At 56.8% G+C, this 24340-nt stretch overlaps 1 protein-coding gene across 7 annotated transcripts; it reads right to left on the bottom strand.

Annotated features, from left to right (window-relative positions):
• Window positions 1–1685: 1685 nt before the first annotated feature.
• On the bottom strand, window positions 1686–7638 carry PGBD2 (piggyBac transposable element derived 2). 7 transcript variants are annotated; one of them, XM_070075965.1, is made up of 5 exons: window positions 7376–7580; window positions 6369–6556; window positions 4857–5166; window positions 4622–4682; window positions 1686–3804 (listed from the first exon to the last, which is right to left on the bottom strand). In XM_070075965.1, the coding sequence occupies exons 4-5, from the start codon at window positions 4636–4638 to the stop codon at window positions 2043–2045; spliced, it is 1779 nt and encodes a 592-aa protein (XP_069932066.1). In that variant the 5' UTR covers window positions 4639–4682; window positions 4857–5166; window positions 6369–6556; window positions 7376–7580; the 3' UTR covers window positions 1686–2042. The 7 variants fall into 7 exon arrangements, with proteins under 7 accessions (XP_069932066.1, XP_069932065.1, XP_017195325.3 ...); XM_070075964.1 differs by having other exon boundaries at window positions 4857–5058; window positions 7376–7567; XM_017339836.3 differs by lacking the exon at window positions 6369–6556 and having other exon boundaries at window positions 4857–5058; window positions 7376–7638.
• Window positions 7639–24340: the final 16702 nt, after the last annotated feature.

Genomic DNA, 24340 nt, shown 5'->3' with positions numbered 1-24340 from the left:
GAGGTCTTCCTTCCACTGGTTCACTCCCCAGATGGCCACAATGGCCAGAGCTGTGCTGATCTGAAGCCAGGAGCCAGGTGCTTCTTCCCGGTCTCCCAGGCAGGTGCAGGGGCCCAAGGACTTAGGCCATCTTCTACTGCTTTCCCAGCCCATAGCAGAGACTGGAATAGGGGCCACCGGGACTAGAACCGGCGCCCATGTGGGATGCCGGTTCCACAGGTGGAGGATTAACCTACTGCACCACGGCACTGGCCCTGCATTATTTCTCTTTCATTCTTCATTTCACCAGGTTTTCATACATAAAAATATTCCCTTGTCCCAAAACATTCCCCTTAAACACGGGAATTTATAAAGGTGGAATTTAAAGCAGTGGTTAAATACATGTAATTGTCAATAGCCACCCACCTGGGAGGAAAAATAGATTCTTACATCATGCTGGTTATAAAAATGGATTCCACATGAATACATGTGTATAAGAAAAATATCTTTATCAGGAAACATGAATCCTGCAGCTCTAGTTCTCTGAATAAACACATAGCAAGTTACCTATCCCTGGAGTTTGACAGCCTTGGCTTAGCGCTCTAGAAGTGTTAGAAATGTGAACAGAAATCCTTCATCATGTTATACTTTTTTTTTTTTTTGACAGAGTAGACAGTGAGAGAGAGAAACAGAGAGAAAGGTCTTCCTTTTCCATTGGTTCACCCCTCAATGGCCTCTCTGGCTGGCACACCGCGTTGATCCGAAGCCAGGAGCCAGGTGCATCCTCCTGGTCTCCCATGCGGGTGCAGGGCCCAAGTACTTGGGCCATCCTCCACTGCCTTCCCAGGCCACAGCAGAGAGCTGGACTGGAAGAGGAGCAACTGGGACTGAATCCAGAGCCCCAACCGGGACTAGAACCCAGGGTGCCAGTGCCGCAGGCGAAGGATTAGCCTATTGAGCCACAGCACCAGCCCATGTTATACTTCTTAACCATCGCCTCCATCTTAATCACAGGGAAGCATGTGGTTCAGTGGGTTAAGCCACTGCTAGGGATACCCACATCTCCTATCGGAGTGCCAGTGTGGGTCCTGTCCGTGCTTCTGATCCAACTTCCTACTAATGTGCAACCTGGGAGGCAGAGAGCAGCCCAAGTTCTTGGGTGCCTACTACCCACCTGGGAGACCCAGATGGAGCTCTTGGAACTTGGCTTCAGCATGGGCCAGACTTGGCTGTTGTGGCCATTTCAGGAGTAAACCCACAGATGGAAACTCTCTCTGCTTTGCTCTTCGTCACTCTTCCTTTCAAAGAAATGAATCTTGGGGGCTGATGCTGTGGCGCAGCAGGTTAAAGCGTTTGCCTGCAATGCCAGCATCCCATATGGGTGCTGGTTCAAGTCCCGGCTGCTCCACTTCCAATCCAGCTCCCTGCTAATGTGCCTGGGAAAGCAGCAGAGGATGGCCCAAGTCTTTGGGCCCCTGCACCTATGTGGGAGATGTGGAAGAAGTTCCTGGCTCCTGGATTGAGATCAGCTCAGCTCCAGCCATCATGGCCATTTGGGGAGTGAACCAGCAGATGGAAGACCTCTCTCTCTCTCTCTCTCTCTCTCTACTTCTCTCTGTAACTCGTGTCTTTCAAATAAATAAAATTTAAAAAAAAAAAAAAACAAATAAATGAATCTTTTGAAAAAATTGTTAAATCATGACATGCAATGGTAAAAGATTTTTATTGTTCATGCAAATTTTTCTTTGATAATCTTCACTGGGAACTCAAATACATCCCAAAGCAAGACTTTTACTTGAATAAGTTTAAATAAATAACAGTACAAAACACAGATTTGCTAACACTTAAGAGTATTAATGTAAATATTAATGACATCATGCATCATCATGATAGAACACAGTAAAACACAGCACTGTTTACAGGGTAGGAGGAAATACAAAACCCAGTCGGCAGGGATTCGGGTCTTTTCTCAACACAACTGGGTCAGAAGTGCTGCAAGTGGTGCACAGAAATGCTGCAAGTATCTCGCCATGACCACAAAGTCCAACAAGCAGGCCAAGGCGTCACCGAATGTGGTACTCCCGGAAGCACTTGGCATGGACACCCTTCTGGCATTTCTCACAGCGGGTGTTGGTCTGGGAGTGGCAGAGGGCGCACCGGGTCCTCTTGTCCTGGTGGATGATCCAGTGCCCGATCATATCGAAGCGGCTCTCCGTCTCCAGCCGCCTGCTGCGCCTGCCCTGTGAGGACGTGTCCGCATTGCTCTCCAGGTACACGCAGGCCACGTATCTCCGGAAGGCCAGGAGGTCCACCTGGGCGTCCTGGCAGCAGATCCTGTGCAGCTGCCACGCGTTGTTGAGGGCGGCATCAATGACGTAGCCGATGAAGCTTGAGTACCACTTCATGCCGCGGATCTTCACCTTATACTTGGCGATGTTCTGGTCCATCCGGCCGACGCCTCCCACCTTCTCCTGGTACAGCTTCACCAGCGACGGCTGGTGCACCTGCGTCCGCGTCTTGGCCGCCCCCGCGTGCCGGCTGGTCAGCCTCACTGGCTCTATGCCCACGGCGTTGGAGCAAATGTTGACCACGCGGCTGTCGTGCCAGCGGCACATGATGATCTCCTCGCTCTCGTCGACTTTGTAATCGAATGAACCCCGCTTCATTTTCTTCAGTTCCTTGGGGTCTTTGAGGGGGCACTGCTCAGTCCTGTACTCACGCACGGTTCCTGTGGCCTTCACTCCCTTTCTCCTCAAAATGGACATCAGTTTGACACTTGTAAAGACCTTGTCAAACAATATGTGGTAGGGCAGAAAGCCGCGCTCCTGCAGCGCGTCCACAAACTTGATGACCATGCTGCCGCCGAGGTCCAGGCCCCTGCCCGGCTTTGTGAACAGCGTGCCCTGCGAGGGCTCGAACCACACCAGGTAGCCCCGGCTGGTCGTGCCGCACCAGATCTTGTAGCCGAGGCGCACGGGCTTCCCGGAGCGCAGCCGCTTGGACCCGCGGTGCCCGAAGTACTCGCACATGGACTCCCCGAAGCTGTAGAACTCCTCCAGGGGCGCGTGCTTCTGGAAGTTGCCGTTCATGCGGACGATGAGGGGCCTGACCTTGGCAAACCTATCGCTCTCGTCCAGCTCGCTGTTATCTGCAAAGTGCAGGTAGGAGAAGACCAGCTCGAACCTGTCCCTCCTGATGGCATCAGCCACGAGATGGTGATGCGAGTCGGGAGAGGTTTCCCAAAACATCCTTCTCCTCGGATAGGAGACGTAGCCGCTCAGGATCAAGATGCCCAAAATACACTTCAGCTCCTGGGCCGTGACGCCCAGGTTCACGTTCTTCTGCCAGGCGTAACGATTGGTTTCGTCGACAATGAAGTTAATGGTTCCTTCGTCAAAGAACAACTCAAAGAGGCCCACAGGACTCAGCTCCTGGCTTTTGAGGTCCTCCATGTGAGGATCCGAGGCCGGCCAGCTGCCGAAGTCCGGCCGGATGTCTCTCTTGGTCCACACGCGCTGCGGCTCCGCCCCCGCCTTCTGCCTCTCGCCGGCCGGCTGCAGCTCTGGGGCTCCGTCCTCCTCGCTGCTGCCAGAGTGGTCGGACACCACAGAGGCGTGCAGCACGCTGCCCGGCAGCTGAGCCCCTGGCCGGCCGTCCTCGTCCCCCGAGTCCTCGTCTGTGAAGTCCCCTGAGGCGTTGTCGGGTGGGGCGATGAAAATCTCCTCCCTGTCGGGGCCAGACTCCTCCTCCTCCAGGGCGCTCAGCACCTCCAGCAGCTTAGCGGCCCTCGCCCTGCGGCGGGCCCCGCTCCCAGAAGTGACACCTCTGCAGCAACAGGAAGGGTCAGGAGGGCCATTCCCAGAGCCAGGGCTGCGTCCAGCGGCAGCCTCACAGGCCTGGCAGCACCAGGCCCGGCACCAGGCCCGGCGCGGGGCCGAGCAGGGCAGGCTTTGGAGGCGGAGGCCATCTAAGCAGGCATCTGCTTCCTTTCCTGCTTTACAAATTGGCGCTGAACCCGGGGGCTGCTGTCAGTCATCAGCCCGGAGAAGGGTGACGGCCGCGGGATGCCGGTCACTGGAGCAGTGCCCACTGCTGTCCCCCGCCTGGGCCCTCGCTGGGCCCCTCCAGCCCTGGCGTGAACCTTGCAGCGCACCAGGAAGTGCTGACCCACTCCAGCCTCCCCTCCCAACGCTGACTCCGCCATCCCCGGGGCTGACCTCAGGGACACAGCGATGTGCCCACCTGAGCTGTGCGTGGCCAGCAGGGGAGGGGAGAGCCGAGAGCCTTTCTGTGGGCCCAGGAGCCGTCTTCACACCTACCCGGCCCAGCCGCCTTGGCTTCACAGGGTGGATTCAGGCCCACAGACCAGGGCTTCTGCGGCCCTAACGTCCCAGCCCCCGCTCTCCCCAGACTGTCAACCCTGTCTGCACGTGGCTGTCCCAACCCTGGCCATGGAAACCTGCTGTGTCCACCATGTTCTCACGTCTGTGGACACATGGGTGCTGCACTCCCATCAGCCTCGCCTTCTGTCACTCCCTCTCCCTCCCCCACCCCTGCCTGCCTCCTTTATTAAGCCCCGTGGACACCAGCGGTTTAGTGAGACGAGAACCAGGGGCTAACAACATCCCAGGCACACTCCTACCTCGAGGCTGAGGCCATGGTGAACTTGGAAGACGAGGCTGCCCTGCCCAGAGTCCACGCATCTGTAAGACAGTGAAAGTCCACTTCAAAGCTCACGTCTCCACCAGCGGCACAGCGGGGTCTTGCCCACCACTCACGGACGAGCACAGGAGCCTCAGGGCCCCACCGCCAGAGGGAGGGGCTGGGCAGACACAGGAAGCAGCTCCCGGTCCTCGCCGGCGCCTCAAACAACATACCTGGGCACCTTCTCGCAGTCGGCACCGCCGGGGCGTCTGTCGTGTCCGTATCCGGTCCTGGGCACCACGGAATGGCCGCCGCAACACGGCCGCCTAGCTGCCAATTCCAAACGCTTTCCCAGACGTCGCCAGATGCCCCGGGAGACAAAGTCGGCCCTGGGTGACGACGGCTGTTCCAGATCAGCGCTGCCCGTGGAGCTCCCTGCGAGGGCAGGAAGCCGTGACGCCACCACGTCCAACACGTGACAGTGAGCTTCCCATTCTAGACGAGCGTCATCAGCTCTGTGGTAAACAGTCATGTGCGGCTGCTCTGTTACAACGAAATCCTAAACTTGTAAAGAACTAATTATGAAAATGCAAAAATAAAATATGTACATGACCCCAGAACAGGGGAGTCCTTCTTGAAGGAAATACCTCAACTTAACTCTACACCTAACTTCATCGTACGTCCAACAGCTCCGCAGAGCTGGTCTCTAAGACAGAGCCCAGAGACACCCCCACCCACTGGTGCTTACAGCCCTGCGCCCTCCTCCTAAGCAGGCCGCCCCGCTCACTGCTGACAGACAGTGCGGCCCAGTGGTGGGAGCAGACGCCCAGGACTGGGGCTCCTAAGCTGCTCGGTCTCTGCCCTCGGTCACTCCAGGAGGTCAGCTGCCGTCTGAGCCGTCGCGGGCAGGGGCCCTGAGCCACCGTGCAGCAGCCCTGAGGACCCCACCAGGTGGGGCCCCGGCCGCAGGTGCCTGTGTGCTCTTGGGCTCCTAAGGGGTGGCAGCAAGGCCAGATCTGCACAGCGAGGGAGGGCAGGGCAGTTCCCCGAGGAGCGGATGACTGGGCAGGGCCACAGGAAGAACAATGCCTGAGTGTGGGGGGGACAGCACCCCAGAGAGGATGAACAGCACAGGAAGAGATGGCTAAGCCGGCCGGGCCACAGGAGGAACCCGAGGGACAAAGAAGTCTGGAGCAGCTGGCAGGGCCCCGAGACTCCATCCAGGGCCCCGAGGCTCCATCGGAGACCCCCAGGCTCCATCGGGGACCCCAGGCTCCATCCAGGGCCCTGAGGCTCCATCGGGCACCCCAGGCTCCATCGGGGACCCCAGGCTCCATCCAGGGCCCCAGGCTCCATCCAGGGCCCCAGGCTCCATCAGGGACCCCAGGCTCCATCCAGGGCCCCCAGGCTCCATCAGGGACCCCAGGCTCCATCCGGGCCCCCAGGCTCCATCGGGGACCCCAGGCTCCATCGGGGACCCCAGGCTCCATCCGGGGCCCCAGGCTCCATCGGGCACCCCAGGCTCCATCGGGCACCCCAGGCTCCATCGGGCACCCCAGGCTCCATCGGGCACCCCAGGCTCCATCGGGCACCCCAGGCTCCATCAGGCACCCCAGGCTCCATCGGGGACCCCAGGCTCCATCGGGGACCCCAGGCTCCATCCAGGCCCCCAGGTTCCATCGGGGACCCCAGGCTCCATCAGGGACCCCGTGTTTATCCTAAGAGCGTGACTGCCAGGTCCATACCTTCAGCAAGCTCCTCTGACAGGCAGCACAGTGTGCAGATGGAAGGCCAGGCCAGGAGCACACAGGCAGAATCAATGAGACAACGGAGGCCGGCTGCAGGCTGAGCTCGGGCTCCATGGGCCTGGGCCACCGAGAAGCCCGGCTGGAGTCACACACAGATCACCCAGGGAGCAGCCCAGAGCCAGCACCTGAGAGGCCAGGGGGCCTGGTCAGGGCAGAGGCCAGGGGGCCCAGAGGACGCTCACACCTGACCAGGACCCTGGCAAGGAGAAAGCACCCAACTCGGGGCTATGCTATGCTCAGGCCCTTGGGGAGAGGGCAGGGCCTGCTGGGCACAGATGCTGGGCCACCAACAGCACGGCCGACTGGCAGACCGGCTCCAGCAGGCCCCGAGATGACCCCGCTGGCGAAGCAACCCGCGACCCGCGACCCGCGTGAACCGCAGGTGGGGAATTCTTTGCACTAGCCTTGCAACTTTATAAAATTATTTCAAGATGAAAATTATTTTTAAAAAGTAACTTATAAATGTAAATCCTTCAACGCCAGATGCAAACCGGCTCAGGAGAGGCCAGTGTGGAACACGGGTAGCCTGCCTACTGCCCATCTTGCATCAAAAGAAAAACAGGAAACAGAGTCCCAGGGATGCCAAAGAGGGGAGGCAGCAGAAGGCCGGACGCCCCGCTCTCCGTAGCCAGGCCCCGCCCCACAACCCCGCCCCCCGTGTTCAGGCCCGCCTACAGCACCCACCTCCTCGGTCAGGCCCCGCCCCCGCCTGCGTTCTCCGTAGCCACACCCCCCAGCTATTCCTCTCCAGCCAGGCCCCGCCCACATCTTGAGCTGAGCCCGGCCACGCCCACCCACCTTGACTGCCCAATGTCCATCCCGCCAAGGCTGGACCCGCCCCTGCCCCGCCCCGCCCCGCCCCTTACTCCGCCAGCCACGGCCTCACGCCGGGAGCGCCCCCTAGCGGCCCCGGAGCTCGGTGCTCGCAGGCCCATTGTCCTCACCGTCCGTGCGCCGCCACAAGGGCGGACGCTGGGCGCCGCCGAGAAAGCGCAGCGCCAGACGCCGCTGCTCCCGCACTCAGGCCAGGGCCTCGCTTGCGGCGCAAGCGGCCCGACGCCTGCCCGCTCCGGCCAGGGAGAGACGCGCAGCCATCGCTGGCACCAGGCGTCGCGGCCGCGCAACGTCCGGCACAAGAGCGCTCGCGGCGCCTCGGCCCGCCTCCGGCCACGCCTCCTCCGGGCCACGCCCCGGCCCGCGCGACCACCGAGACGGCCGGACCTCCGCGGCGCCTAGAGGGGACCCGGAAGTGCCTCGGAGCCGGGCGCCCTAGCGGCAAGGAAGCCCCTGGAGGAGGGGCGCCGTCCGGCTTCCCCGTCCCGCTTTCCCTCCCGAGTCCCAGCCCCCGTTGCTGGGGCGAAGCGGGGTCGCGGAGGAAGGCCTTTACTGCGGGGGGCGGTGCTTCCCAAGCGTAGTCCCCAAATGACAGCAGCATCACCCTGGAGTTGGTAGCCTGCAAGCCCTGGGCCCGCACCCGGAGCGGGGCGTGGGCGTCCGCTCCCTGCAGGCCCTGCAGGCCGTGGCGGTGCCCCCGCCGCTGTGAGGCGGCTGTCCAGGCCTGCGTCTTTCTTCCGTGGCGGGGGTCGCCCGAGAAGTGCGGAGAGCCTTGACACTCAGAGCCGCCCGAGATCAGCGTTGGCCGGGGGTCCCTGCGTTTCCTCAGCCCCTGGCTTCCTGTATTCTTAGTTGCTGAGAATCCGACCTTAGGCTGTGGGCCTGGAGCTCCCGGGCGCCCTCCTGCCTGCTGAGTGGCAGCAGCCCGTCCCAGGCCACCAGCTTGTGCGACCCCCTGGGGAGTCACTGTCCCCGGGAACCTGGCAGCCCGTCCCAGGCCACCAGCTTGTGCGACCCCCTGGGGAGTCACTGTCCCCCGGAACCTGGCAGCCCGTCCCAGGCCACCAGCTTGTGCGACCCCCTGGGGAGTCACTGTCCCCCGGAACCTGGCAGCCCGCTGCGTACCTCCAGCCGTGGGCTTCCCGAAAAGCTAGAAAGCTTTGCCTAGACAAAGCCCAGAGCGAGCTCCGCAGAAAAGGCGGCAGTGCAGGGTCTGACCTGGCCCTCCACCCTGGCACGGAGGGGTTGTTTGCCTGTTCCGGGTAAAGTGTGTGCCGAAACTCCTGGGCCATGGCTGGTGGAGCAGAGACAAAGGCTCAGCCCTTCTCAGCCCTCATGCAAGAGTGGCCCGGCCGCTGGGGTCGGGGCCTCCTGCCGCACGTTCCGCGTGTTCCGTGGATGTGCACGCGGCAGTTGGTCACCCACCTCTGCGGATTTCTCTCTGAACAATGTGGTCTGGCCGTAGGTTCGTATTCTGCCTCCTCTCTGTTCTGCGCCTCTTTTCCTAAAGATGCCCATGTGCGGAATCCATTCAGCCAGGGGGATGGAGGGCCAGCCGTGGGAGGGCGAGGGAGCCGTGCCAGTGAGGCCGGGCCTGGCTCCTAGCTCCTTGCTCCTGGCACCTGTGTGTGCCGTTCGTTCATTCGGCGAGTGTTCCCTGCGTGCCCATCCTGAGACAGGCTCTGCTCTGGCACCACTGCTAGAACAGAGCAGAAGGCAAAGACAGGAAACCCTGAACTCCAGCGAGAGAGCGACAGGAAACAAGTGAGTTTACCCGGGTGGACGTGCTGACCAAACCCCGGAGTCAGGGAGAAGGGTCATTGCTGGGGTTGGAGAGAGAGGGCAAGGGTGCGAGGCCGTGCGGGGACAGTGGGTCTTGTTACAGCCTTGCAGGGCTAAGGAAGTGGGAGCCCTGATCCCGTTAGCGTGCGGTGGTTGGGCCGCTTGGTCACCTGACTTTTGGTTGGCCAGCCTGGATGCTGGAGAGGCCAACACTTACTGTACAAGGTGGAGACCGGCCAGAGCCTAAGACGGCGCTGGTTTCACTCACAAAGGGGATGATCGTGGCAGAGGGCGTGGAGAATGCACTGTGAGTGCTGTGACTGGGGAGGCCACATGGGAAGGTCGTGGCCGAGGAGGAAGCAACGCACAACAAGGGGCAACGCGTGCAGAATTCAAGCAGAACTGCAGGGGCAGAGAGAACGGCATCTGGGAGGTCTCTGAGGTGGGAGCAAGCCCGGGTCACCCAGACTCGGAATGGCTGGAGCCGAGGGCAGAGTTGAGGTCGCTCAGACGCAGAATGGCTGGAGCCGAGGGCAGAGTCGAGGTCGCCCAGGGGCAGAATGGCTGGAGCCGAGGGCAGAGTCGAGGTCACCTGAGGGCAGAGTCGAGGAAAAGCCTGGGGAGGGTGGGCTGAGGCGGAGTAGCTCCTCTGGAGTGAAGCTGATGCGCTCAGGTCTGGTGTCTGCCGCGTGCATGCACGTGTGTTTGCTGTGCGGATGGACGTCTGGCACAGCAGGGTGAGTCACCCCTTGCAACACTGGCTCCCCCTGTTGGAGTGCCTCCTTCAAGCGCTGCCTGCTGTGCTTGCCACCCAGCCCCCTGATGATGGGCCTGGGAGGCCGTTCCTTGGCACCCACGTGGGAGACTTGGAGGGAGTCCCTGGCTCCTGGCTTCTGCCTGGCCCAGCCCTGGCTGCTCTGTTGCAGTTAACTGAAGAGTGAAACAACTAATGAAAGCCTCTCTCTCTCTCTCTGTGCCTTTCAAGTAAAATAAATCATTTTTTAAGTTAATAAAAAGATCAGCACTGCATCTAGGTGTTTATGGAGTTATGAAGAACCCACATAACCGTTTCTAGTGTACTACTTTGAATTAAGCTACATTAATGATTTAATGTCAAATCCTTTGAAAAAAAGTTTCAAAATTTGGTGTAAAGTAGGGGAAAGAACTGTGTAATAGGAGTTAGAAAAAATTAAGGCAGAAGTCTTAGGAAAAACATGCATGTTCTGAAATCATCTGTGATTGAGAAATAGGCTGAATAAGTTTTATAAAGAAAAATTTTGTAAAACTATTAAAATGAAGTGCATTATGTTGTAAAAACTACTTACAAAAATGCAATTAGAGATACTTAAGGAGAGAAAGGACTTGAATGAAACTCGCACATTTGTTTACTTTGCTTCTCATGTATGAACCTATGCACGTCTAGGGTGAGATTTTACCTGTAAACATTCTCATGTCTGTCAAACTAAAGAATATTCATGGTATGGTTGATGCTGTTGCTGAATGATATTCAGCCGAAGTTCAGCTACAAATCGCTTTATTTACATGAAGGTCTTCAACGTCCACAGCAAAATCACAGCCTACCCAACAGTTAAGAATGCCAGATGCGGCATAGTGGGTAATGCCACCGCCGGCAGTGCTGGCTTCTCATATGGCCACCAGTTCAAGTCCCAGCAGCTCCACTTCCGATCCAGCTCTCTGCTATGGCCTGAGGAAGCAGTAGAAGATGGCCCAAGTCCTTGGGCACACACACCTGCGTGGGAGACCCAGAAGAAGCTCCTGGCTCCTGGCTTCAGGTCGGTGCAGCTCTGGTCATTGCAGCCAGTTGGGGAGTGAACCAGCGGATGAAAGACCTCTCTCTATCTGTCTCTCCTTCTCTCTGTGTGTAACTCTGACTTTCAAATAAATAAATAAATCTTTTATATATTTATATATATACAGATATATATAAAGAATGCCACATACATGACGCAAAGTTGTGTAGAATCATAGATAAGTCACTAAACCGTAAAGATGTCATATTTACAAGAACAAGTGATTTTTGGCAAGATGACCCAGGGGAAAGAACCAGAAGCTAGGTGTAGTTTTAGGCTAGGCTTTCATGATGAATGGGCACAGGGTAAGAAGAGGTACACTGCTCAAGTGGCTGCCTGTTTCTTGAAGCTTGCTTGTTGTGAGTGACACTGTGGGTGACCCAGTGCTGATGGAGATGGGATTGTGGGGACACACTGTGCACTATGTGGCTCTCATGCTCTGTGTCAGGAATTACCATTGGTGGAGAACACCCGGGGACAGTAGTTGTCCAAGTACTCTTGTTAGAGTTCTCCAGAGAAACAGAGCCAGCAGGATATGCACACACACACACGCACACACGTGCACATGCACACACGCATGCACACACATGTGCACATGCACACACACACGCACACAACATGTGCACATGCACACACACGCACACACATGTGCACATGCACACACGCACGCACACAACATGTGCACATGCACACACACACGCACACACACAATTTGTATCTGCCAAGAGATTTAGCACGAGGCACCGGCTCATGAGATCACAGTAGCCAAACCTCTGCCGTCTGCAAGCTGACAACCCAGAGAAGCCAATGGTCAGTCAGGTCCCGGTCTAGGTCCAGGTCCAGGAGCCAGGGAAGAAATCCCAGGCCAGGGGTAGGAGAGGACAAGTGGCCCAGCCCAGGCAGTCAGACAGGGAGCAAAGTGGGCAAATTTCTCCTTCCTCCACCCTCTGTCCTATTTAGGATCTCATCTTCTGGGATGTTGCTCTCCATGCTGGGGAGGGCAGTCCTCCATACTGAGTCAACACCCTCCCAGGCACACCCAAAATCATAATTCATGTGGGCTTCCTGGGGCCAGGCACGTTGGCGCATGAAATTAACCACTCAATCGTTCAACATAATATGTGTCATGTAATGTCAGGAGTCCAGCGTCTACACTGGTAATGTATCATCAGCTATGCCAAATGGAATGCACCTGAGTTTGCCTGCTCGTTTGTGCAAACAAATAAAATGGGAAAAGGCACTGAGTGTATGGCACATGCCCTCCAAACAACATGAGCTGGAAACCCTACCGTCAGTGCCGCGGTGTAGACCAGGGAGCCTGATGGAACCCTACCCTCAGTGCCGCGGTGTAGACCAGGGAGCCTGATGGAACCCTACCCTCAGTGCCGCGGTGTAGACCAGGGAGCCTGATGGAACCCTACCCTCAGTGCCCGCGGTGTAGACCAGGGAGCCTGATGGAACCCTACCCTCAGTGTCGCGGTGTAGACCAGGGAGCCTGATGGAACCCTACCCTCAGTGCCCGCGGTGTAGACCAGGGAGCCTGATGGAATCCTACCCTCAGTGCCCGTGGTGTAGACCAGGGAGCCTGATGGAACCCTACCCTCAGTGTCGCGGTGTAGACCAGGGAGCCTGATGGAACCCTACCCTCAGTGCCCGCGGTGTAGACCAGGGAGCCTGATGGAACCCTACCCTCAGTGTCGCGGTGTAGACCAGGGAGCCTGATGGAACCCTACCCTCAGTGCCGCGGTGTAGACCAGGGAGCCTGATGGAACCCTACCCTCAGTGCCGCGGTGTAGACCAGGGAGCCTGATGGAACCCTACCCTCAGTGCCGCGGTGTAGATCAGGGAGCCTGATGGAACCCTGCCCTCAGTGCCGCGGTGTAGACCAGGGAGCCTGATGGAACCCTGCCTTCAGTGCCGCGGTGTAGACCAGGGAGCCTGATGGAACCCTGCCCTCAGTGCCGCGGTGTAGACCAGGGAGCCTGATGGAACCCTGCCCTCAGTGCCCGCGGTGTAGACCAGGGAGCCTGATGGAACCCTACCGTCAGTGCCGCGGTGTAGACCAGGGAGCCTGATGGCAGGTGTTTGGACAGTTGGAGTGTTTCCCTCATGAGAGGATTGATGCTGATTTTGTGGGGCTGCAGGCTGCGAGTTCGCCTTTGCTCTCTCTCACCCGCTCGCTGACGACCTGAGATGATGCAGCAAGCAGGCTCCCACGAGAAGCTGACGCTCTGATCTTGGGCTCCCAGCCTCTAGAACCAAGGGAAATGAATTTGTTCTCATTGCGAATGGCCCAGTCTGTGGTTTTCTGTCAGAGAGGTGTAAGACAGACCCCATCCACATTCAGAAGAGTAAATGGTTCTTTTCCATGTCTCCAATTCTGACAAAGCACACGAAAAGGATTGAAGTGAACGTCAAGAGTATATCTTCCAACATGCCCCTTATACTAAAAAGGTGCGTAAAAGGTATTTATCTGAAGTTCACGTTGTTTTAAAAGATTTATTTATGTGAAAGTCAGAGTTGCAAAGAGAGAGGAAAAGACAGAGTGAGAGAGTCTTCCATCCACTGGTTCACTCCCCAGGTGGCCTCAATGCAGGAGCCAGGAGCTTCATCCGGGTCTCCCACATTGGTGGCAGGGGCCTGAACGCTTGGGCCATCTGCTGCTGCTTTTCCCAGTCTATTAGCAGGGAGCTGGATCAGAAGTAGAGCAGCCAAGACACGAACCGGAGCCCCTACAGGATGCCAGTATCACAGGTGGCAGCTTACCCTGCTACAGCATGACACTGGGCCCTGAAGTTCACACGTAGCCGAGTGTCCTACAGCCCATTGCGTTGTAGCATCCTTACCTTTAGGGAAAGACAGGAGTGAGGCCTGCACTGCTGTGCTGCCAATGGACAAGCAGGGCCCAGGGCAGAGGCAGAGAAGCCAGGAGACCTCGGAGGCTGCAGGGGTGAGAGGGTGGGTGGGGCCAGGCGGGGCCCGGATGTGCTCCACGAGCACAGCTTTGGATTTGCTGATGTGAGTGCATGAGAGGCAGCCAGGACAGCCCCCTGTGGTTTTTTTTTTTTTTTTTTTTTTTTTTTGACAGGCAGAGTGGACAGTGAGAGAGAGAGAGACAGAGAGAAAGGTCTTCCTTTTGCCGTTGGTTCACCCTCCAATGGCCGCCGAGGCCGGCGCGCTGCGGCCGGCGCACCGCGCTGATCCGATGGCAGGAGCCAGGAGCCAGGTGCTTTTCCTGGTCTCCCATGGGGTGCAGGGCCCAAGCACCTGGGCCATCCTCCACTGCACTCCCTGGCCATAGCAGAGAGCTGACCTGGAAGAGGGGCAACCAGGACAGAATCCGGCGCCCCAACCGGGACTAGAACCCGGTGTGCCGGCGCCGCAAGGCGGAGGATTAGCCTAGTGAGCCGCGGCGCCGGCCCCCCCTGTGGTTTTTAAATTATTATTTTTAAAATTTATCTAAAGGGAACAGATTTCTTGCATTTCATATAGACAGCTTTGGGAACATAATGATGTTTCCCACCCTACCCTCCTGGGTTTGATTTGAACAATTGAAAGTATGGAGGTGCCATTCACTAGGGAAGATGGTGACAGACAAGCAGGTCGGGGCTCGGGTGGGCAGAGACCAGGAGCTGGGCTCTGCATGTTCCAGATGACGCTCGATACCACTGGTCATCAGACACAGACAAGTTCAAACCCACTCTCTGGGTGAGTCGGGAGCTGCTGCCTCACAGCGGTCAGAACAGCTATCACTAGAATAATAACAAGCACTGGTGAGGAGGTGAGGGAGTGTGTGCACGCTGTGGGCGGGAGGTCGATTACTGCTGCCATGATGGGAGAAACGGCGGAGGGTGGAGGTTTTCAGAAAATCACAGAGAACTGCCACGTGGCCCAGCAATCCCACTACTGACACATCTCCAAGGGAAATGAAGTCAGGCTTTCCCAGAGACACTTGCACTTGCGTGTTCACGTCAGTGTTATTCTCAATAGCCAGGTTAGAGGTTAACCAAAGGACCCCCAGCAGATGGATGGATAGGGACTATGGTGTACAAATTCTGGCCTGTGTGACGACCTGGGGAAACTCATGCTGGGTGAAATGCGCCAGGCAAGAAAAACAAGTACTGCGTGATCTCACCTGTGGAGTCCAAAAAGGTCGGCCCCAGATGGGCAGAGAGTGGAAGGGTGGTTTCCAGGCAGGAGGGGTGGGGGAATGAGGACCTGTTGTGTGGGTCCAAGGGCACGGGTTTCAGCTGGACAAGATGAGTAGCTCTGCAGAGCTCTGTGCAGCATGAAGACAACGTTGACACTTGGAAATTGCTAAGAGAACAGCGCTCAGATCTTCTCACCAGAAAGCAAGGATAAGTGTATGAGGTGGTGGCTATGCTAGTCAGCTTGGTTTAATCATTTCACAATGCATACATAGGAGAAATTCTTCAAGAGTGCATGCAGGGGCCGGCGCTGTGGCACAGTGGGTTAACACCCTGGCCTGAAGCACCGGCATCCCATATGTGCACTATTTTGAGACCCAGCTGCTCCACTTCTGATCCAGCCCTCTGCTATGGCCTGGAAAAAGTAATAGAAGATGGCCAAGTCCTTGGGCCCCTGCACCCATGTGGGAGACCCGGAAGAAGCTCCTGGCTCCTGGCTTCTGATCAGTGCAGCTCCAGCCATTGCGGCCAACTGGGGAGTGAATCATCGGATGGAAGACTCTCTCTCTCTCTCTCTCTCTCTCTCTCTCTGCCTCTCCTCTCTGTGTAGCTATGACTTTCAAATAAATAAATAAATCTTTAAAAAAAAAGTTCATGGAAAATGGAGTTAAGAGATGTTTATTTTGGTGCAGAAGATTTTTGAAATCCATTCATATTTTCCCATAATACTCATTTCCATGAGATTTTAGAAAACTCTTAATATGCCAAAACATCACATTAGACAACATAAACGTACACAGTTTTGTTTTTCAGATACACCTTAGTCAAGGTGGAATAAACAGTCAAGTGTGCGATGGCTGCTGGGGGACGGGGCAGGAGCTGTGGAGATGTCGGCTGAGCGTATGTAGGTACAGTCGTACATAAAGAATGACTTCCAAAGATCCGCCACTTAGCGTAATGTCTGCAGTACGATGCTGCGCCTTTAAGCGTTCGTTAAGTGGGTAGGTCCCCACCACCCAAGAACCAAGAACAAAACAAGACAACAAAAGGAACTTTGTGACTTTGGGTGATTTCTTAACCTCATTGGGTCTTTATTTCTTCTCTAAAAATTGTGAAGAGACGGGGAGGGGTTTGGCCGTTCAGACTTTTCCATCCCAGGTCAGAGTCCAGGGTTCCAGTCCCAACTCTTCTCCTGATTGCGCTGCCTCCTAATGTGCACCCTGGGAGGCAGCACCCGATGGCTCAAGCACTCGAGTCCCTGCTACCCACATAGGAGGCCCAGAGAGAGTCCCCAGCTCCTGGCTTCAGCCTGAACCAGCCCATAGGTAGTGGATATTTGCCGAGAAAACCAGCAGATGGGAAAATTCTGTTTCTCTCTCTCTCTCTCTCTCTCTCTCATGTGTTTCTGTCTCTCTGCCTCCTAAACAAAATAAATAAAATGAATAAATGGAAATATTAAACCTGTGAGCATAATTCTGCCCAGGTCAGAAGGTTTTTGCAGGGTTTAATGAAACAGAACATCTAACACGCAACACAGAAGTGAATGGAACACCTAACACGTGTTGAAGTCCGGGACGACAGGGAAGGGTGTGGAGAAGCCAGCCATGGAAGGAGGCTGAGACGCGGTTCAGTGCCACGTGGGAGCCTGGGTTGGGTTTAGTGAGTTCTTGGAGAAAGACCTGTGGTTTGGCTGATTGTGCTGCGGCCCTGGTAATTCTAGAAGGCCACCCTGCAGCAATGTGAAGGGTTAGCCGTAGGGTGTGCTCCACCACCTCTGTGACTTTCCTGTAAGCCTGAAATGTTTCCAAGTAAAAGGTAAACGGATGTGTATGTGTGTGTGTACCTATGACGGTGCTTCAAAAAGTTCAGGGAAAACTGGAACTAAAAGGTTATTTTGATGCGAAAAGCGTTGAAACCCATGCCTAGCTTTTCCCCCGCTATGCGTTTTCCACAGCGCTGTGCACCTTGTACTCAGGAGGCACCACCCTCGGCCATCGAGCACCCCGGGCCACGGTGCTCATGCGCTGGAGAAGTTCTGATTAGCCGGCTCCTAGAAGCAGGGTGAGCCCCGGGATGTGTTCCCTGCTGACGGCTCTGCTTATCCCAGGGAAGTAAACATCATTTTTTTAAAAAGTTCCCGATAGGCCCTCCGGGGAGAATCTGCCCAGGCTAACGAGGGCTGCTGTGGCATCCCTGCCGGCACTCCTGGTCCCAGGGCGCCAGGCCGCCCAGCGGGAGTGTCCACTCAGAGAGCAGCGTCTCCCTCAGCAGAGAAGCAGGGCGTGTGAGCCCAGCGCAGGACTCCAGGGAGCCGGGCGCGTTTCACTCTCCACGCACTCCCTCAGCCTGGAAGCCGGGTCTCCCAGCCTCCAGCTCCTCTGCCAGGGCCCAGGAAGACTTCCCCGCCGTGTCAGCTGTGCTTCTGCTCCGTGCTTGAGTTGTGTGACTCGCAGTCTCAGGGAGCAGACCTTCGGATGGGGCAGCAATGATCCCCGAAGGAACCCTGAAAGTAATGAGTCCCTCGGCGCTAAGTCAACAGCGCCCTCGCTTCTCGGTGCCACGCTAATTAGTCTCGGGGCTGAGAACTCGTTCGGGCGATCCAGGTAACAGCACTTCTCCTAACAGTAGCGCACCCAAGCGTCACGCTGGCCGCTTTCCCGGCAGTCCACACATGGGTGCTATTGACAGCGCTGCCCCGTCTTCGTGCTAATAAAATAGGAGCCCTCTGACAGAGCTGGGCACGTGACAGCCACTGAGAGCTGGTGATCTCGGCAAGGTCTTTGGCAACCGCTGTTTGCACAGAGTGTCTTCAGACGGTCACTGAAGGGTGCATACAGGACGGGAAAGCCCACTGGAGGGGACAGTGTGTCCTCGCAGCAGGTCTGAGCGGCGGCTCAGCCTCGATGGTGGAGAGAGTTTCAGGAGCATGTGTTAAAGGGGATGTCACACTGGAACTCCGAATGCTTCAGATGCCCCTGAGTGCAAAGCAGATCTCTGGGTGCAGAATACAAGCTCCACACATGTCAACACGGTGTTGGGGGCGGCATGAGTCCACTTATATTCACAGGGGTTTGTTTCTGGATCAGGACTGGGTATTGGAATGAAGATGAGCACATCTCTGTTGGGCACTGGGTTAGTTTTCCAGTGCTGGTATAGCAAATTAACACAAATTCCGTGGCTTCAAACACCCTACATCTTCTACCTGTAAGTCAGAAGTGTGGCACGGGTCTCGCTAGGAGACATCAAGGTGTGGGCAGGACAGCGTTCCCACAGTGGCTCCAGGACACTTCCTGGCATCCTGGCCGCCCGGCCCTGCTCCTGTGTGCAAAGTGTCTGTGTCAGGCTGGGCCTCTCACACCACGTCAGAGCTGCTCTTGTGTCCCCGCCTTCCACAGCTGGGGACGCTGGGCCCCTGGATCATTCAGAGTCATCTCCTGGTGTAAGGGCTGCAGACCGGCAGCCTCCGTCCTCGGGCAAACCTCGCTCTTTTCTACCAACCGTGAACCACACCCTCAGGCCCTGGACCAGGCTGTGGACATCTCTGAGGAGCCATTACTCTGCCCCTCATGCTCGTCTAAGAGTGGACGGGAGAGGCCTCAGAACTGCTCCGCATTTTCAAGCACGCGTAGGCACTGATCGCCCCCTAACACATTTTGAAGGGCCCAAGAGAGCACATAAAGTTGTGTTGAGCTTTTCCAAAAACGGTGATTGATCCTGTATGGCTTCCAAAAGCAGAAGCAGCAGAACAACCGTCCCCAGCCTCGCGGTCATGTTGACCGAGTCACGTGATGGGGGCGAAGTCCTAAATTCCGTGCTGGACACTGTTGGCTGCAAGTACGAATTCAGAGAAGGAGTGGCTACGTAGGAACTCCTCGTCAGAGAAGGTAGCCTTGTGAATTGCTGATGGGTTGTCTTCTCAGATTAGGAACACAGCACACATTCCTTAGCGAAGCGGGTAGTTCAGGAAGGCCTCAGGAAGCCAGCTTCCGGGATTCCGCAGGTGCCGGACCTGGGTTTGCTTCCACATCGACACACACTGCACACGCAGGTTTTAAACACGAGTGTGACTTCTGTGCTTAGATGCTTTGGGTTTTCCACCTCGATGAGTGCAGTTCCGATCCTCATTTGCATCGCTGAGACATGTCCCACTACTGGAACTGACAGCGATCTGTTTACCAGACCCCCTGGGAGATGAATGTTTAGCTTGTCCCGGTTTTCGCGTGGACAGATTGTCCTCGAGAGCCTCCTTTACACACAACCTTTGCAGTACTTGGATGATTGCTGCCCTGGAATAAATTCCTGGAGGGGATTGCTGGGAAGGAGAGAGGTGGCTTTTAAGGAGCTTACGCAGGTTACCAATCTGCCCTCCCGGAAGTCACTCTCGCTTTCTGGAAGCCTCACGACTGATGAAGAGGAAGGAATGACAGCTAGAAGATTCCATCATGGAACCCGCATTAAACCAGAGGATTTGACAGCCGACTGTCATCCAGGACAGCCGCTGTGGCCCAGAGGGTCAAGCTGCGCCCACGACCCAGTACCCCAGTGTGCCGGGCTGGCCCAAGTGCTCGGGCCCCTGCCACCCTGTGGCAGACATCGCAGGAACTGGAAGCACGGCCCAGATACACCTTTCTTCTTCTGCAGGGGCCCTTCCTGCCGTGTGCATGGCTGGGGCCCAGGCTCACCGCCTCGGCACAGCCTCTCTGGCCCCAGGTCCAGGACTGTTCCACAGCGGCCTCTCCCACGCTTCACGTCGGCCGTGGTGTCTGCTCTGTGCTCGTTCTCCTGCCTGCCCGTTCCCTGGCTGTTGAAAGGAGACACACGCAAGACAGTGCAGGATATCATTGAGCTTTGTTTAAACAGCAGCCCAGTGGCCCGCAGGTGTGAGGACAGATGGAGCAGCTGGGCTCCTACTCCCTGCAGCTGTCCACGGCCTGCCCGTCCGACCTGCGACCGCATCAATCATTTCACGGGCACTACCCTGTGTCTCCTCTGAAATGTCCTCCCCTGGGGAGGACGGTGTCTGCTGCCCCCAGCTAGGTCTCCCTCCTTCCTCCAGCCTCCACTCAGTTGCACCTGCTTCCCAGATGGCCTGGCACTGTGTTGAGAAGTGGCTCAGTCATCCTAGCACTTAATGAGGGGAGTGCAGAGGGGTGGGGGGAACCCAGGGAAGTCTCCAGCCCAGCAACCTGGAGCCCCGAGACTTCCAGGTGCCCTGCGATAACCAGCCCTTCAAGCCGCTCCAGGGCAAGGCAGCCCGGCTAGACTGGGCAAGGCATCCCGGCTAGACTGGGCAAGGCATCCCGGCTAGACTGGGCAAGGCAGCCCGGCTAGACTGGGCAAAGCAGCCCGGCTAGACTGGCCGGCTGCCATGAGGAGGCGGCAGTTATCTCTCGAACAGCCCAGGAGGCCCGTGAGTCAGCAGCTCACTGCCTCCTCCCCCGTACTTCCCTCCCAGCATCTGTCTGGGCAGGGGGCCCCAGCCCTCCACTCTCACAGACCCTGTCTCCAGAAAGGTCGACAGCCTGGGCCACGCCCTCTGAGGATCCCAGGGAGACAGAGTGGAGGCAGTGCGGGTCCTGCTACCCCAGGCCCTGTCTTGAGTGTGAACACGGCTCCTGCTGCCTCCCTGATGCTCCTGCCCTCACTGGACCTGGGGTCCAGGGTGTGCAGCCTCACCCCCCCCCCCCCCACAGAGGCTCAGGACCTGCTCAGGGGACGGAGTCCCACAGGCTGAACCTCGTCCCCCTTGCACCATCACCACGCACAGAATCACAGCGTCAGCTCGTGCTGTGCCTGTCCCTGGGGGCAGCTGTACCTCTTGTGCCCCCCGACTCGCTGGTCCTCAGCTCTGGGGTCAGTGATTTGCTGGCTCACTAGTGCCCAGCAGAACGCGGATGTGCTCTGTGCCCGCCACGCAGGGTGACGCAGCCTGGAGGACCCTGCGTTCACTGACGCACACCGACACAAGTCAAGGCCGAGTCACTCCTCGCGCACACAGCACTCAGCGTGGCCATGTCCCAGAGGCAGAGAACAGACCTGGGGGCCAGCGGCTGCGAGAACAGGGAGCGGTAGGGTGCGCCCTCCCCAGGCCAGCTAGACAGTGCCAACAAGCTACACACTCAGGCAAGCCACACACTCAGGAACACAGAGTCCAGAGGGCCAGCTCCAGCCCCTCTGCCAGGGCTCCCTCTTCCCCCCTCCAGGCACCCAGGTTGAATGCACTTGAAAGGAAGGCACTGGAGACCAGGGGGCCTGGACGAGGTGCACAGGACTCCTGGGGAGCGGGTGCCCAGGGCCAGCCTCCAAAGCCCAGCTCCAGGGCTCCCCACTTGGGCGAGCTGCTTCCTCACTGGGGCTCCTGCTGCTGTCAGGTGGTGCAGGACATCGAAGGCTCCTCCCGGGTCCTGGCACCCCACAGTCCTGACCCTACTGCCTGCCTCCCTGTGCACAGAGCCCTCTGGTATCCCAGCACAGCCTGGCTTCTGAGCATCATGGGTCCTGGAGTCCCCTCCGTGTGCAGAGAGAGGCGGCAGCTGGGGACTGGGGAAGCCAAGACAGCCTGGAGGGCCCAGCTGGCACCCACGCATCCACCCACCAGGCCAACCACTCCAACTCTGACGTGGGTCTCTGGAGAGAGCTCGCAGACACACCAGAGAGAACGCTGTCTGAGCACTGTCACCAAGAGACGCTTCACCAAGGCCACCTGGACCTGGCTTCAGGACTCCCGGGACGACAGGCCGGGCCCACACACCTCAGGACCCCTGGGTACCTGAGAAGCGCGGGGTTCACCTCCTCTGAAGTGTCCCACGTGAAACGTACTGCTGATTTCTGGACTCGGCTTCCTGGCCTCAAGAGGCTTTAACAAACCCGAAGTTGGAGATTCCTTATGGAAAGTTCCAGAAAAGCAAACTTCCAAAGGCCTTGTGGCCCATGAACAATGGTGCTGCGCTTGTATAAATGAGCGGGCTGAGCACAATGAGACAAGACTTACATTGACAAGAATAACTTCACTTGGTCGCCTTTGCTCAGCAGTGGAGGACTGTCCAGACGTGGTCCGTGTCAGTGGGGAGACCACAGCCCTGCCTGCAGGTTCTCGGTCCCCAGCTTCCTCAGCTTCAGGCTCCAAACCAACGTTCCCCACTTTCCTCCCGCCCCCTGACACGGAGTCACTGAGAACTAACACCTCCCTTTCCCACACCCTGCGGGCTGATGCTGGGTGGGCTGGCGTCGACTGCAAGCGAGTGAGCATGGCGGACGCCCTATGGACACGTCTGCTGCGGCACGGCCCCCCAGCGCTGCCCCTGGAGACGTTCAAACTGCAAACCAGGGACTGTATTGCCAACCCGCTGCCCTCGCCCCTCCAGGTGAGGTGCTTCAAGCCGCTGTCCTCTGTGTCTTCCTTCTCATGGACACCTGAGTGCTCGCACCCAGCAAGTGTCCTCCACAGCGACACACGGACCTCCACTGTTCCAGGAGAGCAGACTGGGGTGCTGACAAAGGCTCTCTCCTTCCACCAAGCTGAAGTCTGACCTTGGGCTCTGTCCTTGGCCGCTTCGGTCCACTTTTTGCAAGAACCCTGTCAGGTTGGTTCAGCAGGAGTCCCCCACCCACCAAATCTGGTCAGATCTCCCATCCTCTGCGTCACCCGGGCCTGCCTTCAGCAAGAATCTTGCTGACTCTCCTTTAGCCCTGATGCCTCCTCCAGGTAGTTTTCTGTGCTCTGACCCCCACCCTGCAATGCAGCATGAATCTCTGTCCCTGTTGTATTTGGAGTGGGGCCCAATCTCCCCCTCCTGTTACAGAAACCAAATGTAGGGCACACATGAGGAAGGAACAATCTCTTCAATAAATAGCGCTGGGAAAACCACATTTCCATGTAAAAAGTATTACTTTGGACCCTTATCTTGTTAGGGTCGAGAAACATCCGCCACACAAGGAACGACTCCAAGAGACACTCTCATGCAATCAGCAAGGGGTTTATCAAACCAGCATGCTGGGGCTCTCTGAACACGCAGGAACAGAGCAGCCCCGAGAAGTCAAGGGTCAGGGTTTTTATAGGGTTTTCAGAGACATTGCACACATTATGGTACCATTTAGCAAATCATCTCACACCGCGGGAAACTCATTAGCAAATCAACCCACACCACGGGAAACTCATTAGCACGCGTGGGGAGTTCAAGGGACATCTGGCGGGAATGATGGGTGAGGCAAGGGTTACACAGCTTCGGTCCCTCATCCTCACACAGGTGCAGCTGTAAAGATAAGGAACCGAAACTATACAACCCCTGCCCCACGGGGTTTCAGCTTTGGGGAAGGAGGTTTAGGCCTGCAATTTTAATTCTTCAATCTTACACCATATGCTAAAGTCAGCTCAAAACCTAACAGCTGAAACCATAAAACTCCTAGAAGACAACAGCAGGGGAATCTTCACATTGGCCTTGTCAATCGTTTTTGGCCATCACAGCAAATCCTAGGCTGCAAACGCAAAAGTCACTGAAAGAGGGGGCAGGTGCTTGGCCTGGTGGTCAAGAAGCCCACGTCATGCACGGGAGTCCTTGGCTTTGACCCAAGTCTGGCTCCTGACTCCAGATTCCCACCAATGCAGACTCCGGGAGGCAGAGCTCAGGTAGCTTGGTTCCTGCCACGCACATTGCAGACGAATGAAGCGCCCAGATCCTGGCTCTAGCCCCACCCCAGCTCAAGCCACTGCACGCTTGCGAGGACTGAGTTAGCAGAGGGGAGCCCTGTCCATCTCTCTCTCAAATGAAGAAACAGTAATAAATAATCTTTTTAGAATAAGTAAATAAATCATACCACACGAAACTGGAAAGTCTGCACAGCAGAAGAAGCACTCGGCACAATGGAAAGGCAATCCACACACTAGGAAAACTGTGTGCAAACCACACATCTGATCCGGGGTTAATACCCAAAACTTACACGGAAATCCTTGTAACTCAATCGCAGAAAAACAAATAACCTGACTAAGAAGTGGACACAGACTTTGAAGAGACTTCTCTAAAGAAGACATTTATCAACTAGAAGGTGTGTGAAAAAGAGCTCAGGATCGGACTCGTCAGGGAAACACAGGTGACAACCGCTGCATCAAGCGCCTCACATCATGGCTGTCACCAGAAAGACGGTGACAGCGTGGAGACAAGGGTGCCTCACACACGGCTGCCGGGCAGCAAACGGACGCACCACTTTGGGAAACAGTGTGGAGGTTCCTAAAGTGGAACTCCTGTGTGACCCAGCATGTGGGGCAGTGGCCAAAGGCAAGAGAGATTCCTACGCTCTCACAGCACTTTTTTGTAGGATTTATTTATTTATTTGAAAG

Source organism: Oryctolagus cuniculus, chromosome 6 (genome assembly GCF_964237555.1).
Source record: "Oryctolagus cuniculus chromosome 6, mOryCun1.1, whole genome shotgun sequence".
Lineage (NCBI taxonomy): Eukaryota > Metazoa > Chordata > Mammalia > Lagomorpha > Leporidae > Oryctolagus > Oryctolagus cuniculus.
Note: the sequence above shows the minus strand (reverse complement) of the source record. Positions and strands in the feature narration are given on the sequence as shown.

Excerpts from the sequence above, each read along its gene's own strand:
- PGBD2 (XM_070075964.1), bottom strand. The coding sequence starts at position 6,485 with ATGGAGCCCGAGCTCAGCCTGCAGCCGGCCTCCGTTGTCTCATTGATT. Across the intron at positions 5,059-6,368 it reads GTCAGAGGAGCTTGCTGAAG|GGAGCTCCACGGGCAGCGCT; the intron begins GTATGGACCTGG and ends CTGCCCTCGCAG. Across the intron at positions 3,805-4,621 it reads ACCATGGCCTCAGCCTCGAG|AGGTGTCACTTCTGGGAGCG; the intron begins GTAGGAGTGTGC and ends CTGTTGCTGCAG.